The sequence below is a fragment of the Podarcis liolepis genome (genome assembly GCF_965112155.1).
Source record: "Podarcis liolepis genome assembly, chromosome: 15".
Taxonomy (NCBI): Eukaryota; Metazoa; Chordata; class Lepidosauria; order Squamata; family Lacertidae; genus Podarcis; species Podarcis liolepis.
The window spans coordinates 41837739-41857716 of NC_139566.1; the positions used below are offsets into that span (position 1 = coordinate 41837739).

At 46.3% G+C, this 19978-nt stretch overlaps 2 protein-coding genes across 2 annotated transcripts in view; one reads left to right on the plus strand and one right to left on the minus strand.

The window, feature by feature from the left end:
• The first annotated feature begins 209 nt into the window (after nucleotides 1-209).
• MORN3 (MORN repeat containing 3) lies at nucleotides 210-12996 on the plus strand. Its single transcript, XM_083476507.1, has 6 exons — nucleotides 210-368; nucleotides 1663-1818; nucleotides 4435-4592; nucleotides 7523-7682; nucleotides 10667-10851; nucleotides 12661-12996. The coding sequence occupies exons 2-6, from the start codon at nucleotides 1674-1676 to the stop codon at nucleotides 12754-12756; spliced, it is 744 nt and encodes a 247-aa protein (XP_083332633.1). The 5' UTR covers nucleotides 210-368; nucleotides 1663-1673; the 3' UTR covers nucleotides 12757-12996.
• Nucleotides 4032-19978, minus strand: part of LOC310693965 (calcium release-activated calcium channel protein 1) — a 42707-nt gene continuing 26760 nt past the window's right edge. The window contains exon 3 of the transcript XR_014519436.1: nucleotides 4032-4046. The gene's annotated coding sequence lies outside the window, so the exon portion shown is untranslated. The remainder of the gene's footprint in view (nucleotides 4047-19978) is intronic.

Below are 19978 nucleotides of genomic sequence, written 5' to 3' on the forward strand. Positions count from 1 at the left end.
CTTTTTGGGGGGCTCTAACTGTTAAATCTACACACAGCTTCATGGTTTGCCAGCCCCCAAGTCTTGCACCCTGTTCCACTGCTGGCTAACAAAATACTCAGAGCAGAGACCAAGAGGGAAAAGGCTGAATTGGCAAGATCTCCTGGGCAATTGGTGCCTCACAATATGGACACCCTTGCCCTTGACGTCACCCGTGATGTCACCATGACCTTATAAAGTCTGGGCAAAATAACTTAGCCAAAGGATGCTTCAAGGAACAGAGGCAAGTCCCTGGGTGGAAGAGGCAGTGGACCAATAGGGCTGTCCGAGAGAATAACATCAATGTAAACTTCCACCTGCTATCTGGCCATAGGAATAGGACTATTAAGGTAACTCATTTATTGTTTGAAAAATGCATATACCCCAATTGAAATATGTTTCCAAGGTGGCTCATGTGAGGTAGGGGCAAGGTCATTGTTAAGCTCTTATTTAATATACGGCAGGATTAGTTGCTTTATAGGCCCAGAACAAGAGGCTGTTTACTGAAGAACAAGTTAACAAACAAATCCATAGGAAAAGGAAAGTAATTACCAGAGCAAGCTGAAAGGGTAGAGACTTGGCTCCAACTCATAGTAAAGGGGGACAATGTTTAGGTTTATCACTTCCCAATACTACAATAATCTATTGCACAGAATAAGTTCTTTAAAAGCTGCCTTATACTCATCTAGCCAGAGCCAGCCCTACCATTAGGCTGCCTCAGGCAGCTGGTTTTACGGTTCACAAAAGGGCAGCACATTGTTAGTGGAAGAAGCACTTGTAGGATTTTCTGCCTTGGGTGCAAACTTAACTTGAATGGCTTTGGACACTGTGCACCTTGAATTGGCGTGATGTGTGTGATTTGTTGCTTCCCTTCGGATGCAGCGCTTATCCTGCATCTACCTCAGGATTGTCTACACTGACCAGTAGCAACTCCCCAGAGTTTCAGGAAGGGGGATTTCATGCAAATCAGGTGCATTTCATGCAAATCAGATTTCATGCAAATCAGGTGCATTACCACCTGGGTGCAGTGACACAGGAAACAGGTGTGACGTCGTCGTATCCTTAAAATAGTCACACCTAGCATTTTCCACAATAAGGCAGAGGTTTACTCTGACAGTATAATTTGCAAGGAGAGAGAGAGATTTAAAGTTGTCTGGAATGTATACTTTCTGCCTTGGAAACCTTGCCCTTCAGTCCTAAATGTGTGTGCCTGCTGATGGATGTTGGGTGATGGAAGAGAACTCTGCACATGCTCAGAGGTGTTTTTCTTCTGACAAGTTTTAAAGCATTTCTCGGGCGCAGGGAAATAATATGTTTCCTGTGAACTCATTTCACCTGCAGTCAATCAGCTTGCTCTCTTCATTGCTCCAACTGTCCGACGACTTTATTTCATCTTTTATAATTTGGTTGCTGTGCAGTTATTGTTGCTTTAATGTTCTCTTTTATTACCTTTGCTTGTTTAGCCTGGTATTTAATTTATGAGAAGTTCCACTCTCAGATCAGCAACCAGATGACGCAGGTGATAAAAAAAACTGCTTGTAAAAAAAGAAAGTCTGTCAGTCATCCTGCAGAACCCATGGCTACGAAAACTGTCTCTCTAATTGTATTTCAGATATCTCTAAGTTTTTATTTGTCCCCTTCCAGGCAAGGAAAGTATGCCCATTGTTAAGTATCCTAGGACAGTTGACCCTCTTTGGTATGAATGGGATAGGAAGGCCCAGAAATGTGGATTAAGGCACACCGTTTACGCGGTCAATGGCGATCGGTACACTGGCGAATGGCTGGACAACCTAAAACATGGTAAGGACAGTCCAGAGCAAGAATAGTAGAATATGTTGCAGGATATTCCAGGCAAAGAAACAGCAGCCTGGAGAGGCCCAGTGATTCCCTCAAATAAAAAAGTCTACAGTTTGTCTGAGACTGCATGCAAGAGGACTTAATTAGTATCCACACAAACTATTTCAGGAGGCTGCAAGGGAGAAAAACACAAGGCTGTTCCTTCATATTTTGCAAATGTAAAAAGTAGCCTCAGGTCGGATCCCTCTCCAATGCGTGTTGAGGCAAACAGGTCCCTTGTGAGCAGGGGCGGAGGAAGGGTGGTGCGGTGTGGGTGGGTCGCCCCGGATGTCACCACCGGGCGGCACTTACTACGGGGCCTTGCAGCGCGCCCGAGCCACATGTCTCTTCTGGGTGTGACACGGTGGCTTGGGAACCCGCAGGCTCCGCGCTGCCCCAAACGGTCCGCCTAATGCCTCCCCCCTCAGCTGTAGGGCGGTTGAGTGGGGGGAGGCAGGCAGACTCCTCGGAGGCCCCACGGAGCGTCCTGCCCCGGCTGGCCTCGCCCCTTTGCGCAGGGCACAGATCAGCTTGTTCTGCTGCTGCTTGGGAGAAGACATGTGAAGAGATCAGCCTTTAAGTGAGTAAAGCCAGAGCATGAAAACAACGCCCCTCACTTGCAATCTGCTATTCACAACAGGCAAATTGCTTCTGAAAAAGAGGATGGGATTAACTGCCATGGCTAATAATAATAATAATAATAATAATAATAATAATAATAATAATTTATTATTTATACCCCGGCCTTCTGGCTGGGCTTCCCCAGCGACTCTAGGCAGCGTCCAACAAAATACAGTGGTACCTCGGGTTACATACGCTTCAGGTTACAGACTCCGCTAAGCCAGAAATAGTACCTCAGGTTAAGAACTTTGCTTCAGGATGAGAACAGAAATCGTGCTCCGGCGGCGTGGTGGCAGCAGGAGGCCCCATTAGCTAAAGTGGTGCTTCAGGTTAAGAACAGTTTCAGGTTAAGAACGGACCTCCGGAACAAATTAAGTACTTAACCGGAGGTTCCACTGTATTAAAATACAGTAATGCATCAAACATTAAAAGCTTCCCTAGCTGCTAATAGACCTAGCAGGGAGTCATCGGCCTTTTTAGCTCCGAGCAAATGCTGCGGGTGCCGTCCCCGCAAGCAACTTCTCTTCCCTCTCGCTTGCCTCACTCCCCTTTCCTGACTGAGAGGCACACACACCTTGCTTTCCCAAGGGATAGGTATAAACAGATCAGTAGAATTGATCTGACCCCTGAAGAGCACATAGAACTGAAAGAGGAGGTGTGGAAGAGAGACGCTCTTCCAACTTCCTCCTTTAGCACTAGGTAACTTTTCAAGAGAGAGAAAGGTACCGTCAACCACCTTGAGACCAAGGGGGCAGTAAGATAGGCTCAAAAGCTTAGCAGGTGTCAGGGCAGCGGCTCTCATTTTTTCCCCCTCTGGACCACACTTTCAGAATAAAAATTTACTCATGCCACACCAATCTTTTTATTGATAAGATATACCATGAAAACAAAAAGAAACAACTCTAGCAGTGTTTGATTTATAACACAGAGCACAACTGCGTTATAAAATGTTCACGAGACACCCAGAATGTATAAAACATGAATCATTCCCAAAATGCAATTATAAACGAGCCTCATACATACATACATACATACATACATTAAATATGTACACAAACTCAATGAGAGGTGTAAGCTTGCCATATCACTTGCTGATCTCGCTCTCGTTTTGAAAAGATATGTGTCCATATTCTGCAAATAAAGAAAATAGTAAGTTGATACTGTACTATCGGACACTGGAATTCTTAAATGTTCATTTGCTTGTCCTGGAATCTTCCAGCCACACTTGCCATCCTCTCCTGCTGCCACACCAGCATTGCTCCCGTTGAGAACCCGGTGTCAGGGGAAGAAGACCTCAAGGGCTCCATCACACCCCTGGGACACTGCACTGGTGACCCCTTTTCTATGTCCAGAACAGTACAGCGGTACCTCGGGTTAAGAACTTAATTGGTTCTGGAGGTCCGTTCTTAACCTGAAACTGTTCTTAACCTGAAGCACCACTTTAGCTAATGGGGCCGCCCGCTGACGCCGTGCCACTGGAGCACGATTTCTGTTCTCATCCTGAAGCAAAGTTCTTAACCTGAAGCACTATTTCTGGGTTAGCGGAGTCTGTAACTTGAAGCGTATGTAACCTGAAATGTATGTAACCCGAGGTACCACTATACAGTACAGGGTACCACTGTACAGTACAGCCCTTTGTAAATCATTTTTCTTTTTCTTTTTACAATCAAGCGGCATATAAATTTTATGAAATGAATTAATAAATTAATAAAATGAATTAATAAATAAATATCATGCAGCGATGTTGAGGACAACCTCCTCTGTAGGTGGGCGATTTGGACTCACAGGAGTCTTTCATGGATTTGCTTCATGCACTTCTCTAAGAACTAGATAACTATTCATTTATCTAGTTTGGAAACGATTGGCTCAGGTAAATTAAAACCATAATGCACGGGCAGTTTTATTGGTCACGAGAGAAAGTCTGTGCTACCGGTTCCTGCCTTTTGTCCCCATGGCCAGGCAAGGGCACGCAGACATGGAAGAGGACAGGGGCCATCTACAGCGGAGACTGGAAATTTGGAAAACGGGATGGATATGGGACATACAGCCTCCCTGATCCCATCACAAAAGACTACAAGAAAGTGTACTCGGGTTGGTGGAAGAATGACAAAATGTGGGTAAGTCGTGCTCTTTTGCAATGGTGTATGCGAATGTATCAGTGGCGTGGCGTGGGGGGTGCTGGGGGGGCCGGCCGCACCGGGCACAACATCTGGGGTTTAGGGGGCGCAAATCCACGGGTTAGGGGGCGCAAATCCACGGGTTAGGGGGCGCAAATTACTTGCCTTGCCCCGGGTGCTGACAACCCACGCTACACCACTGGAATGTATGCCTTTAAAAGTGAGCCAAGGGCCGGAATCTGATCAGCATTAATATCAAAAATAGAGGGGGGGGGGTGGAATTGCCAAAGCTCTGAGCTGCTGCATTCTTCTGCCTGTTTCAATAGACTCCTGCTGAAATTCACTAAGTGCCTTGTTCCTTTTTCTGAGGTGAAAATTTAAAGCTCTGTTGCCTCCCCCCTTCAAATGGTGTGTGCGCACTGTGTCATGTGATGGATTATGTGGGGCGCGGCTTAACAACCTCCCCCAATATTTTATTTAAGTTGGCACACCCGCTTTTAATTCCAGGAGCCTCATGGCTTCCTTAATTCTGTTCCCGTCTCTGAGTGTCAGGAAGAGGGCAAGCCATGAGGGGAGTGAACTCAGCCAGGGACCTCTGCATACTTTGTCCTCTCACTTTGGGAGGTGGTGTGGATTCAGCCCAGAAAGCAGGGGTGGAGGAGAAATTCATAGAATCATCGATGGAAGGCACCCCAAGTTCATCTAGTCCAACCCTCAGCAATGCTGGAATCTCAACTAAAGCATCCTTGGCAGACGACCATCCAACCTCTGCTGGGAAACCTCCCAGGAAAGAGAGTCCAACACCTTCTGAGGGAGCCCACTTCGCTGCTGAATGGCTCTTACCATCGGAAAGTTCATAGAATCATAGAATCATAGAGTTGGAAGAGACCACAAGGGCCATCGAGTCCAACCCCCTGCCAAGCAGGAAACACCATCAAAGCACTCCTGACATATGGTTGTCAAGCCTCTGCTTAAAGACCTCCAAAGTAGGAGACTCCACCACACTCCTTGGCAGCAAATTCCACTGTCGAACAGCTCTTACTGTCAGGAAGTTCTTCCTAATGTTTAGGTGGAATCTTCTTTCTTGTAGTTTGGATCCATTGCTCCGTGTCCGCTTCTCTGGAGCAGCAGAAAACAACCTTTCTCCCTCCTCTATGTGACATCCTTTTATATATTTGAACATGGCTATCATATCACCCCTTAACCTCCTCTTCTCCAGGCTAAACATGCCCAGCTCCCTTAGCCGTTCCTCATAAGGCATCGTTTCCAGGCCTTTGACCATTTTGGTTGCCCTCCTCTGGACACGTTCCAGTTTGTCAGTGTCCTTCTTGTGCTGTGGTGCCCAAAACTGGACACAGTACTCCAGGTGAGGTCTGACCAGAGCAGAATACAGTGGCACTATTACTTCCCTTGATCTAGATGCTATACTCCTATTGATGCAGCCCAGAATTGCATTGGCTTTTTTAGCTGCCACGTCACACTGTTGGCTCATGTCAAGTTTGTGGTCAATCAAGACTCCTAGATCCTTTTCACATGTACTGCTCTCAAGCCAGGTGTCACCCATCTTGTATTTGTGCCTCTCATTTTTTTTGCCCAAGTGCAATACTTTACATTTCTCCCTGTTAAAATTCATCTTGTTTGTTTTGGTCCAGTTCTCTAATCTGTCAAGGTCATTTTGAAGTGTGATCCTGTCCTCTGGGGTGTTAGCCACCCCTCCCAGTTTGGTGTCATCTGCAAATTTGATCAGGATGCCCTTGAGTTCATCATCCAAGTCGTTGATAAAGATGTTGAATAAGACTTGAATAAGTTCTTCCTGGTGTTTAGTCAGAATCTCCTTTCATGTAACTTGAAGCCTTTGGTTTCGGTCCTAGCCTCTGGAACAGGGCAGCCATTTAGATATAATAATAATAATAATAATAATAATAATAATAATAATAATAATAATAATAATAATAATTTTATTTATATCCCGCCCTCCCCAGCCAAAGCCAGGCTCAGGGCGGCCAACAACAATAAAATAATACAACATTCTATGTGAAGAAGGCCATCCTATCTCCTCTCAGCCTCCTCTTTTCCAGGCTAAACAGACCCAGCTCCTTCAACCGCTCCTCATGAGACTTGATTTCCAGACCCCTGATCACCCTCCTCTGCATACGTTCCATCTTGTCAGTATCCTCCTTCAATTGTGGTGCTCAGAAATTCAAACCATTTCGGATTTAAAGGTGAACCCAGCTAGCTTGCACTTTCCAAAACAATTTGTTGAACCGCAACCCAGGCATCCTTCAAAATCTGCACTTCCCCTAAGGTTGCAGTGCAGTTCTCCAGCCCAATAGTGTCCACAAACACACATATACCGTATTTTTCGCTCTATAAGATGCACCAGACCACAAGACGCACCTAGTTTTTAGAGGAGGAAAACAAGAAAAAAAATATTCTGAATCTCAGAAGCCAGAACAGCAAGAGGGATCGCTGCGCAGTGAAAGCAGCGACCCATCCTCTTGCTGTTCTGGCTTCTGGGATAGCTGTATAGCCTGCATTCGTTCCATAAGACGCACACACATTTCCCCTTACTATTTAGGAGGGAAAAAGTGAGTCTTATAGAGCAAAAAATATGGTACTTGTGTGCGTAAAGATGTGTCTATTGGTGAAGACAGCATTATAGCAAGGAAAAAATATCTGTTAGGCAAACTTGCATACAAAAAGGTGAGTTTTATGAGGACATTAAAAAAACAACAACCACAAAGTTGGCACGGAGAAATGAGAAGCTGAGAGAAAACAAAAATTGACAGATTTGTCCTGCTTCCAGAAGTGGGGTGGGGAGCAAATCAAATGGGCACCAGCAACAAGTATTGACTTTTTAAAGAAAGTTAAACATTTTAAAGAGAAAGCTTGCTGTTGTGATCATCCACATGAATATCTTTTGATTTTAGGGATACGGAATAAAATTTTACTCAGATATGGAGTATTACGAAGGGGAATGGGCTGTTGGGAAGAGAAGCGGCTGGGGCCGGATGTACTACAAGGACGGCTCCATCTATGAAGGCCAGTGGTCTGAGGACAAGCCAAGTGGGCAAGGCATGTTCCGCCTGAGTAAGTACCGCCCTGCTGCGTCCATGATCCTTGAGAGGTCTGGTCCTCTATGCCTTTGGGCAGTGCTCAGAACGGGCCCCAGCCCTTCCCACCCCCCAGAACAGAACTTGGGGCACGTTAAGGCTGGCCAGATGGTGCCACCGCCGACATTCTCAGCTCTCTTTGCTCAGATAGACTGCTGCTCAAAAGGTGGCCTGCGCAATGACAACAACACAACGGCTTGTTGCTGTCTGTGCCACATATCTCCATTTACCCTGCCTCAGCTCACACCAGTAGTCTTTTGAAGACTTAATGGGTTTTAGTGGTTTCATGAACAGGGCCCCTGCGCACAGAAGCAAAAATCACATAAGTTGGGAGCACCCTGGAGGATGCGCATAAAAGTGGAGGCGATGGCTGTGCTACCCCGCACATCAGTGTAAAAAACAACAACCACAACCCTGCTGAGCCCCCACTCTCTTTGGGGCTTCCTCCACCCTCACTGACACCCTCTTGTGGCTCTGGGGAAATTTATGTTTAAGTTTCCTGTCCCCACGTGTATATGCAGTCACATGTGTGTCGATCAAACGTCAGTGGGAGACACCCGTAAAACCCAAACTCTCCTTGCAATGCCATTCTGGCTAAGGCTCTGATGGGAGAACTTTTCCAGTCTGGGGGCCACACTACCCCCCTTCTGGGTGGCATCCTGAGGGTCACAGGGCAAAGTGGGCGGAGCGGCAAATGTAAGTTTTTGCCTTTGCACAGTAGGCCAGTTTCTCCAACTGCTCTTCCGTCCAGGGAGGCCAGAGTTCATGGATGTATTCCAGCCAGGCAAAAATGTTTTGGGCCAGTGAGAGGGCAAGGCCTGGGGAGAATCCCAAGGGCAAGAGATCAAGGCCTGGAGAGGCGCATTGGTCTCCTGGGCCAGAGGTTGCAAGCCCTGCGCTACCGCCTTGAAAGCATGCCGTGCTTGGCTGAGCCAAGGTGGTGTTGGGGTTAGCAGGCTGGACTAATTAGAGCCATCAAGACCTGGGGTCAAATCCCCCTAAGTCATAACAAAGGTAGCTTGGGACCTCTGGGTCGATTGCTCCTTCTCATCTTAACCCCATCTCTCAGGGTTGTTGTGCAGGTAGAATGTGGGACAGACCCATATATGCTTTCCTGACCTCCGGAGAGGAAAGGGAGGATTAAAATGTTCTTTAAAATTATTATTGTGCCATGCTGAGCAATCACATAATTTACTGCTGTTTTAATAGCTGGCGGTATGTTTACACGAACTGTTAAAGCAACAGTTTGGTAGTCCTGCCCAGGTTATGCCGAGGGCAGGTACACTTAATTACACTGCTGTCCAGGATCTGTTTGTATCTAACTTCCAGCATCAGGAAATTGGTGAGATTTAGAGTCTTGGTGGTTATCTAGAAATGTCTTTAGTTTCTAAAAGGACAGGTAATGACTGTGCCTTGACAGATTTCAAGAGGATTCAGACTTGATATCACTTTACCTGAAGGTGACACTTCCTCAGCAGAGGTGCAAATTCACTTTGCATGTGCTCAGAGGTGCTCTTGTTGTAATATCACCTATTCCAATACTGAGGCGAGGCATTGAAAAGAAGATTATGGGGTTAAAATTAATACCTGCTGGGATGTTCTGGGTGTTACGAATATGATGGATTTTAAATCACCACTGCCACCACCACAAATTGAATAATTGGTCCTCCAGAGACATTGCCCAATTGATCATGAACTGGCTGGATTTTTCCTAAGGGTAAAATTAGCTAATTAATAGATTATTATTTTCCTGCACCTGCGGGTTTAATATAGTCAGCTCTGTAACTGGAAATTTTGCAAGGCAGGGGGTAAATGCGCCTTCTGTTAGGTTCGCGATGGACAACCATCCAAGATCAAATAGCTGGTAATGGCTGCTTGCCCAGAAAGGGTAAACTGAAACGTAGGATTCGTGCAGTTTTGCTGGCTCCTCCCTTTCTTGCAAAAGGATTTAAGAGAGTTAACCACAGCATCCAAACAGTGAAGGGCACAGCTTGGTGGGGCCCTTGCGACGGACATGTGCTGCCCCACTGATGGAATTCCTTCCCCAGATAAATTTACCTGGCACCCACATGAATATATCTTCGGTACCAGGCAAATGCTTTTCTTTCTCCACCCTTAATGTTTTCATAAACTGTCTTGGAAGCATCACCAAAGAGCAGTATATGAATCCTTCCGAATAAGCAAAGAGGGAGGGAGCTCCTGCTCTCCGGTGTGTTCTCAGAACTGCCCCATCCATAATTCCACCATACCTAGGAGCTTGTGAGCAAAAGGGCTTCTCTGCAGTCCGAGTTGCCTCCTGACCATTGAGTCAGAAGCAGGTTCCGTTCTGTCCATTTCAGCGGGGTATTTACTTCCAAGAAAAAAGCACACCAAGAACTCAGGCCGACAGGGCCCTGTTTCGATGTATTCACCTTCATCAGCTAATTTTTAAAGGATTGTGTAAGTTTGAAGACTTTTGGATAAATACCGTATTTTTCGCTCTATAACACGCACCCAACCATAACACGCACGTAGTTTTTAGAGGAGGAAAATCCGTAGGCATGCCACCCGTAGGCATTCCCTCCATAACACGCACAGACATTTCCCCTTACTTTTTAGGAGGAAAAAAGTGAGTGTTATGGTGCAAAAAATACGGTATATCCTGTTATTTTCCACGTTTCTCAGGGATAACAACTACGTGTGGGTAGATCAACGTGTATCTTGAGCTTTTCTGTGCGTTTTCAATTTGGAAGCCAGGCACGGAGTGCTTCAGGGGCAAAGTCTACAGCCACAATGACCTGCCCCAGTGGGGGGGGGGGGGCAAACTAGACCATGATAGAACTATTTGTTAGGAGATGCTGCAGGGCCTTGTGAAAACACAAGCCAGCTTCCCTCTCTCTCTCTCTCTCTCTCTCTCTCTCTGTGTGTGTGTGTGTGTTTAAAAAAGCATCGATCCCACAAAAATCTCTGTGTCAATTGCAGAAAATGAAAACCGGTATGAAGGCTCCTGGAAGGACGGGAAGAGGCACGGTCCAGGGAAGTTCATCTACTTGGACACGGGGCAACTTTATGAAGGCTACTGGGTGGCAGACATTCCCCGTTGCGGAACCATGATTGATTTTGGCCGCGACGAAGCCCCTGCACCAACTCAGTATCCCATCCCAAAGGTAATCTCTAGGTTCCAGGCTCCCCGCAGGCCCAAAGGCCAAAACGCGTGTCAGGGTGGGTTCCACTGTCTCTTCCTGCAAGCCAACACCTGAGCAGAGAGGGAAGAGCAATTTTGGTCTGTGCTCCAGCTCCCCCAGGACTTGCCCACCTCTGCTCCCTTGGCCTCTTAAGCATGGAGAGTGCAAATAGCTGGATGTGGGGAAGCTTTTCTGGTGAAGGGCAGTGGACCCACAGGAAAAGTCAGCTGATGGTGGGAGCCAAACGTAGGCTGGGTCAGAAGCAAAGCAGACGGGAGTCTGCAGCCAGGTAGGGCAGGATGACCCAAAGGGAGCAGAGAAGCAGCTTTTTCTAAACAAACTAATTGTCTTTTCCAGTCTATTGAATTTTTTTACAAACAAAGATCAGAATCTGATGCTTATTCATGTAATAATCTTATGTAAATCACTTTGTGAGACAGTATATAAGTGCTGTAAATGAATGAAGGAATGAAGTGGGGAAAGACCCATCCATTCGTTTCTATGGCAACAGAACTCACTTTTTAAAGATGCGAATGGGGGATACTTACCTGTGAGCACCTAAGGCCACTACCTTAACAAAAGAACTGGGCTGTCCAGTGCAGCAAGCGTCCTCCTATAGATTCTAGCCTCCCACAGGCATGGAAGGGACCCCCAGGAGTCATCCTGACTGACCCCAAAAAACCTGTAACAATCTATATGTGTGTGTGAAAGACAGGGAGAGTGTGCTGTAACTCTGTGTGGTGCATGTGTTTGTGTTAGTAACAATGGGGTGAGGTGGGGGAATAGAGGGGTGTACATTTTTTTCTCCTTTTGCTGTGTGTGTGTGTGTGTGTGTGTGTGTTTTATTGCTATTTTGCCACACCCGCTTTTGCTCTGCAAACCATTGCCATGCAGCTCCCAGAAGGTGGCCAGTTTTCAGTCTGGCCTTGTGGCTGAAACTGATTCCCCATCCCTGGAATGGGGCTTAAAAGGCTATGTGGGGAGCTGGAAGGTTGCCAGTTTAAGTATTGACCAGGAGGACTTGCAATGCTTCCATTGGCTAGCCCCTCTTTCTTCCCCTGGCATTTCCCACCCTCATTCTGTTTGAAGAGTAGTAAGAGGACTGTCCTGTATTTGGAGTTATCCTCTGTTTGAAGGGTTGCTCAGTCTGAGTCCAGTTTAAAGGCAGAAAGTACAATGGAGCCCCACGGTCCCATCAGCAGAGAGCAGACTGGTCCGCCTCTCCCAGCCACTGCCTTCCTCACTATGCAGAAAGGCATAGCTATTTCTATTTAGAGTGCAGTAATTATTTTATTACTGTGGCCTAATTATTTTATTTTATTTTATTATTTCAGTAGTAATTATTTTTTTACTGTGGTCTAAACCACAGAGCCTAGGGCTTGCTGATCAGAAGGTCAGCGGTTCAAATCCCCACGACGGGCTCAGCTCCTGTTACTCGGTCCCAGCTCCTGCCAACCTAGCAGTTCGAAAGCACGTCGGGAAGGTAAACGGCGTTTCCGTGCGCTGCTCTGGTTCGCCAGAATCGGCTTAGTCATGCTGGCCACATGACCCGGAAGCTGTACACCGGCTCCTTCGGCCAATGAAGTGAGATGAGCGCCACAACCCCAGAGTCGTCCACGACTGGACTTAACGGTCAGGGGTCCCTTTACCTTTACCTAATTATTTCAAAGTTGGCATCTGTATATCTAAATTAGCATATGAAAATTTTATGCAAATCTGTCTCCTTTTTGTTTGTTTTTTGGCACTGTATTAAATTGCAAAAAAACCCTACAAAACCCATGTTTCTTTCAGGTTGAACTAGCGGACCCAGAGGGTGTGTTGGAAAATGCTATTGTGTTGCTAGAAAATGCTGAAGAAGCGAATTCTCAGCCTCAGAAGGAACGATGACGGCTGACAATCCTGCCCTCCAAAGCTGGGGTTCCTTCCCGTTGAAGGCTGAGCAGCAATGTACAAAAAGTTCTTTCCCAAGAGATTCCCAAGTATTCCCATTGTGATCCCTTCTCTGTTCCGGTTATGCAAGAGCCCCTTTGCTCGCTAGTTTAGCAGCTGCAGCAACACAGAGGGAAGAGGGACATGGTAGAGACCTTGTGAGTTCAAAAATACAAGATACCGCACATTTCTTTGCAAGTTGCTTACTCTGGGTTCTTGGAGCAGCGAGTTGCCCTTTGCACTTCCCAGAGCCGGTCCTGATGTTAGTGGCACACACCTCAGATGGCAGGTGCTGAGGGGAGAAGAGGGGCTTGAATACCTCCAAGGAAGGAGGGTCTGTAATTCCTTCCTGAGTGAAGCTCTGGCACAAGCTGGGGATACAAAGCAAAGGGAAGATTTGGGGTGATGACTGCAATTCTCTCCTTTTCCTGAATTCAGAAAAGCTTCTGTCTTATTTTGAACCACCTTTTTGTACCATCAAGGAGAGAGGCTTTGAAACTGGGGATAAATATGATTGACACTGTAGCCTGTAACCCACCACAGCAGGGGGGTGGGGGTGGCAAAGAGAGTGACAGCCACAAAAGGCACAAATTGTGTTGTCAAGGAGAGATGTCTAAAAGAGTCCCTGATAGATTCTCTCCATCATGATCGCTTCTTATTTCAAGACTCTCTAAAATACACATTTTGAACCAAAGCTATCACGTTCTCCCTTCTCCAAGTAAGGAAACCTTCACAGAAAAGGAAGAAGGAAAAAGAGAGAGAAATCTTCGGAAGCCAATGATGTATCTTCATTAGAAGCAAACGAACTTGCTTAATTTGCTAGTGTGCAGGTTGACACCAATTAAAAGATACAGCTGTAGGCTCCATCGGAGCGGTTCTGGCACCAGCAAGACAGCTTCCCCAAGCCACTGCTGTTAGCATAATGTTAGCAAGAGAATTTCCCCCCAACCTGGTGCCCCCCCATATGTTTTAGACTACAGCTTCCCTCAGGCGAACATCAGGAGGGGCACAGACTCTTCCCCCTTGGTCAACAACCCGCCCACTGCTAACCTAAAATGTCAAATGGAGTCATAATACACACACCTGTCTTTTCATGTGAGGGTGTTGCTATTTTAAAAAAAGTTTTATTTATCGTTTTAAATTTTACAAAATTTGAACATTAACATTTAACTATACATCTAAATCAACATCCCTCCCTCCCCCTTCCATGGTTCGTTTTAATTACCCTTTACTGCTGCATACGGTGGTTATTCCATACCCCCCCCATTTTATCTCAACCCACTTTATACTGCTGAATTTACTCTAATTTTGCTAACATCCTGATTTGTTTACAATAGTTATTTCAAATATTCTACAATTCCCCCCCCAATCTTCCTTAAAAGCTTTTTCTTCTTGGTCTCTTATTCTTCTAGTTAAACTACCCATTGCTGCAAATTATTCTGAAGGGGTCACATAACTCTAAACCCTCGAGCATCTCTCTGATGAAAATAGGAGCGTCCTAAGGAAAAGCGGGACGCGGGTGGCGCTGTGGGTAAAACCTCAGCGCCTAGGACTTGCCAATCGTATGGTCGGCGGTTCGAATCCCCGCGGCGGGTTGAGCTCCCGCCTTCCGGTCCCAGCTCCTGCCCACCTAGCAGTTCGAAAGCACTCTTAAGTGCAAGTAGATAAATAGGGACCGCTTTATAGCGGGAAGGTAAACGGCGTTTCCGTGTGCTGCGCTGGTGCCGGTTTGCCAGAGCAGCTTCATCACGCTGGCCACGTGACCCAGAAGTGTCTCCGGACAGCGCTGGCCCCCAGCCTCTTAAGTGAGATGAGCGCACAACCCTAGAGTCAGACACGACTGGCCCGTACGGGCAGGGGAACCTTTACCTTTACCTTTAAGGAAAAACGGGACATTCCAGGATCAAATCAGAAACTGGGGTGGCTTCTATAAATCTAGGACTGTCCCTGGAAAATAGGGACACTTGGAGGGTCTGCAAATATAACTCCTTATTTAGACTGTAATCTCCTCAGGGCAGAGACCTGCCATACTTTCCTCCCCTTTTGGTTGATGTAAACTAACACTAGCTTGGTTCATACAGAAACAACAAGCCATTATCTAGTGTTACAAGAAGGAGCTTTCAAGGGAATGGTGGGCTTCTTTCTCCCCTCCTGGACCCCAACCCTGCCACACCTGGTTTGAGGCAAGTCATATGCTTGTCAAAACTGGCAAACTGGTTTGTGATCCTGAAAAACCAGGAACGAAATTTAGAATGAATCCCTGGCCTGCCATGATGTCTGAATCAGAACTGTTCAGCCTTGGGTTTTGATCCCAGTTTAAAGCAACCCCACACAGGGTTATTTTTAAAAAAATAATTATATGTTTAATTTATTTTTATTAAATATTTTCTTGGTTTACAAAAGTACATGCCGTGTCTCTTTTTTTCCAGATTGTACAGTCTTTCTTACAAATCAGTTACATTTGTTGTGAGACATTAGTGTAAAGTATAAGGTTGGGAAAGAAGAGGGGGGAGAGGAGGGGGGAGACTTATTCTTTTATATCAGGGGTCAGCAAACCTATTCAGCAGGGGGCCGGTCCACTGTCCCTCTGACCTTGTGGGGGGCCGGACTATATTTTGAAGGGAAAAAAATATATGAACGAATTCCTATGCCCCACAAATAACCCAGAGATGCATTTTAAATAAAAGCACACATTCTACTCATGTGAAAACACGTTGATTCCTGGACCGTCCGCAGGCCGGATTGAGAAGGCGATTGGGCCAGTTCTGGCCCCCAGGCCTTAGTTTGCCCACCCATGTTTTATATAGTGTGTGTGTGTGTGGGGGGGTTGTGTTAGTATCAGCTGGGTAGTTTCTCTTTCTATTTGTTTACAGTGGTACCTCGGGTTAAGAACTTAATTCGTTCCGGAGGTCCGTTCTTAACCTGAATCTGTTCTTAACCTGAAGCACCACTTTAGCTAATGGGGCCTCCTGCTGCCGCCGTGCCGCCTGAGCACAATTTCTGTTCTCATCCTGAAGCAAAGTTCTTAACCCAAGGTACTATTTCTGGGTTAGCGGAGTCTGTAACCTGGAGCAAATGTAACCTGAGGTGGGGTTGGTTGCAGTGGGGTTCATTTGCATTTGTGGGGGGGGGTTGTTGGGTTAGGTAAACCAGATTGATTCGTATGCTGTCGGTGGGTTCCTACTGTTGTCCTGTTGGGCTGTGTGTGTGATAAAGGGGAGCCATACTGGGTTGAAAGCGTCCTCTTCTATTTACTGTATTTTTTGCTCTATAACACGCACCAGACCATAACACGCACATAGTTTTTAGAGGAGGAAAACAAGAAAAAAAATATTCGAAACGAAATAGTCGATATATGATTTTTGTGGTTCATGCTGTGGCCACAGACATGTGATATGACAGTGAGTTTGGAGTAGCCCAATGCAAAAATCCTGAGGATCCATGTGGATCCATGCTTTGTAACCACGGAGGAGGGAAGGAAGGGGAACTATGGATCCTCTGCTCACGACTGCAGCAGATCCCCCCCGCCACCCACAGGCATTCGCTCCATAACACGCACAGACATTTCCCCTTACTTTCTAGGAGGAAAAAAGTGAGTGTTATGGTGCAAAAAATACGGTATTCCTGCGTCATTTTCAGTTTGTTGGTTAGTTTTTCTAGTAGGGCTGTTTCCCATACAATTTGGTACCATTGGTCCATGCTTACTCCTGACAGGTCTCTCCAGTGTCTGGCTATGAGGCTTCTGGCTGCTGAGAGTAGGTGGATTATGAAGGTGTTCAGTAGGGCCAGTCCTGGGGTGACCTCTAATACCTGTTTAGTTAATTTGCAAGAACCCTGCCCAGTTGATGGTAATGTACAAAGCAGCAGAAATTCTTCCTCCTTTGTTGAGCTGCAAAGCACTGGACATTATGAGTCCCAAAAAGAAAAAGAAAAAAACAGATATTCCTCCCCAGAAGAAAGAGACTGCATACAAAATGCACAGAGAGTAAACTGGAAAAATAATTTTAATTTTCTAGTTTCATTTTTAGTCATCTTAGCAATTATTTTCAAACTAGAATAGGTAAAAATCCTTCAACAGAAAAGTGATTAAAAAACAAGCAACCAGCCCGCGCAAACCAGGTAGTACGCACCACAGAGCCAAGTCTACTTATTATGACAGTTGTCAACTCTGTCCTTCCCAAGATACATCAAATAATATTTGTGCACATGGCGATAAATTGCTGACAAAATCCCACTGAACTTGCAAAGGAACGCCCCCCCCCAATCTTTGGCAAAACCATCAACTCATAAAAAATTTGCACATTTGAAAAATCTCTCCCCCCCCCCGTTGCTAACACATCTATACACTCATGTAAAAAGAGTTACATTTATGAATAAGTTACCATCATAATTGATTAATTATGGCTAGAACTCTGTGTGTGTTTGTCTAGACCAGGAGTGAATAAACCTTTCCAATCCAAGGAGTGCATTTTCTCATGGACACCCCCTTCCCCTCCCTCCCATCCATCCATCCATCCATCCACCCACCCACCCACCCACCCACACAGACAGACAGACAGACAGAGGTGCTTCCTCACCATTCAAGGACACCATTCACCAGGCAGAAGGACAGCAGGATGGGTGAGGAGTGGGGCCTGTGGGGGGAGCCCACACAGCCTGTTCTGGAAGCCCACCTTTGGCCCCTGGACCAGATTCTGCCCCCTCCTGGCTCAGATTGCCCAGGCATATTTTGAACAGCTTCTGGGGAAATGAGAGAAGTCCACATTCCAGTCCTATACCCCAAGAGGAGGACTTATTAAAAAGCACCACCAGAGCCACCCCTTTGACCTTGTGAACCAGGGACTGTGGGCCTCCAGCTGTTGCTGGACTACAACTCCCATCACCCCTGACTACTGGCCTTGCTGACGGGCTGATGGGACTTGGAGTCCAATATCTGGAACACCCCAGACTCCCCCACCCCAGATTTTGCATTACATTTCAGGACAGCTTACAGCACGACCCCAAGTCATCTTGAATTCAGGGGGCATCTGGTCTCAGGCAAGTGTTTAGGATTGCAGCCTCAGTCCTTCCAACACAGGATTTCAAGGTACTCTTCATTCTGGATTTAGTGATCATAGAATCATAGAGTTGGAAGAGACCACAAGGGCCATCGAGTCCAACCCCCTGCCAAGCAGGAGACACCATCAGAGCACTCCTGACATATGGTTGTCAAGCCTCTGCTTAAAGACCTCCAAAGTAGGAGACTCCACCACACTCCTTGGCAGCAAATTCCACTGCCAAACAGCTCTTACTGTCAGGAAGTTCTTCCTAATGTTTAGGTGGAACCTTCTTTCTTGTAGTTTGGATCCATTGCTCCGTGTCCGCTTCTCTGGAGCAGCAGAAAACAACCTTTCTCCCTCCTCTATGTGACATCCTTTTATATATTTGAACATGGCTATCATATCACCCCTTAGTCAGTTTGCTAACCAGATCTGCTCAGAAGTTGAGTCCCAGTGAAATCTTTCGAGCGTGCTCCCATGTAAGTGGGGTCAGGATTGCAGCTGCAGCAGATGGGCTTTAAACCACTCCTGCGCCACGAACGCTGCAATGTCTTGGCTGCCTGGCCTGGTGTAGAGATCCCCTGCCTTGCGAGTAAGGGTGACCCCGGGGGTGCCTGGTGTGTGCGAGAAACTCAGTGCAAAATAAATTTCAGGTGAACTAGGTCAGGATTCAGGGAGGCCCTTTTTCACGTGCCTCGTCGAGAGGTACAGAGGGTAGCAGTTCTGCTTGTGGGACGCTCTCCCCGGGGAGGCTTGCCTGGCGTCTTCATTACATATTTTTAGGCGCCAGACAAAAACATTTCTCTTCAACAAGGCATTTGGCTGATTAACGTTCTAGGGCTTTTTCAATCTGTTTGTTTTGTTGTTTTATTATGTATTTTGCATTCTCATTTTGTATTTTTCTGTTGTGAACCACCCTGGATCTTCGGATGAAGGGCAGCATACAACTTTAATAATAATAATAATAATAATAATAATAATAATAATAATAATAATAATAGCAGAGGACCTCCATCACTGATGGGCAGCTGGCTCTTGATGTGAGCTTTCACTGGGTCAAAAGGGATGGGGGGGGGGCGCATGGCTCTCAGTAGAAGAAGGTCCAGCCTTTTGTAGAAGAAATATTGATTATAGCTGTTGTCAAGCTCAGGCTTTGAATAGGCAAAGTCACAGGTCCAATCACCAGCGCCTCCAATTAGAAGATTACCAGGAGATGGGAAAGGCCAGGTGGTTGGCAAAGAGAGCCACTGCCAGCCAGAGCAGGCAATATTGGGCTAGATGGACCAAAGGTCTGACTCAAAACAAGGCAGGTCCAGGCACCTAGGTTTCCAGGTGCTGTGTGTATTGCTGGCCTTGTATAAAAGCAGCAACTTTTGCATCACCCCTTTGGCACAGCATCTTCGGGTGCCAAGCACCTGAGGCAAATTCCAGGTTCCGCTGACTATCAATATATTCAGCAACAACCTCAAGGTGAACAAAGGGGAGAATCAAGAGTCCCCAGTTATCTTGGGGCTCTTTGCAACTCGCTTTGCTGTTGGGATTCAGCTCCAAAGAGGCTTACCATCACCCAGTTGTGCAAATAAGCCGTTAAAACATCGCTACATGGCAACAGAACTACTATGATTTTGTGTTGAAGTCTGCATTCCAAACACCCTGCATTTCTTTTTTAAAAAAGGTTACAGCCTTAATCTGAAAGGCAGAGCTCATTAAGATGATCTCAACGCCTTCAAAATACACCCCATATTGGCTCACTGGTCTCTTGCAGTGTAAAAGGGAGTGAGCTCATACAGCATCTTGAAATCAGAGTCTTTTTTGTGACCCACCCTCCAATATTCATCATGAAAGAGGGGAAGGAGCTTCCTGAAATCAACAGAAGCCCCTGGCAGCACCTTCAAAGTTAACAGGTGTATGGAAAGGCTACTGACACAGGTAGGTAGGTACACATACGTTGCATGCAGAAGGAAAGCAGGAGTTACCGTATCTTTCACTCTATAAGACGCACCAGACCATAAGATGCACTTAGTTTTTGGAGGAGGAAAACAAGAAAAAAAATATTCTGAATCCCAGAAGCCAGAACAGCAAGAGGGATCGCTGCGCAGCGAAAGCTTCTGGGATAGCTGCGCAGCCTGCATTCGCTCCAT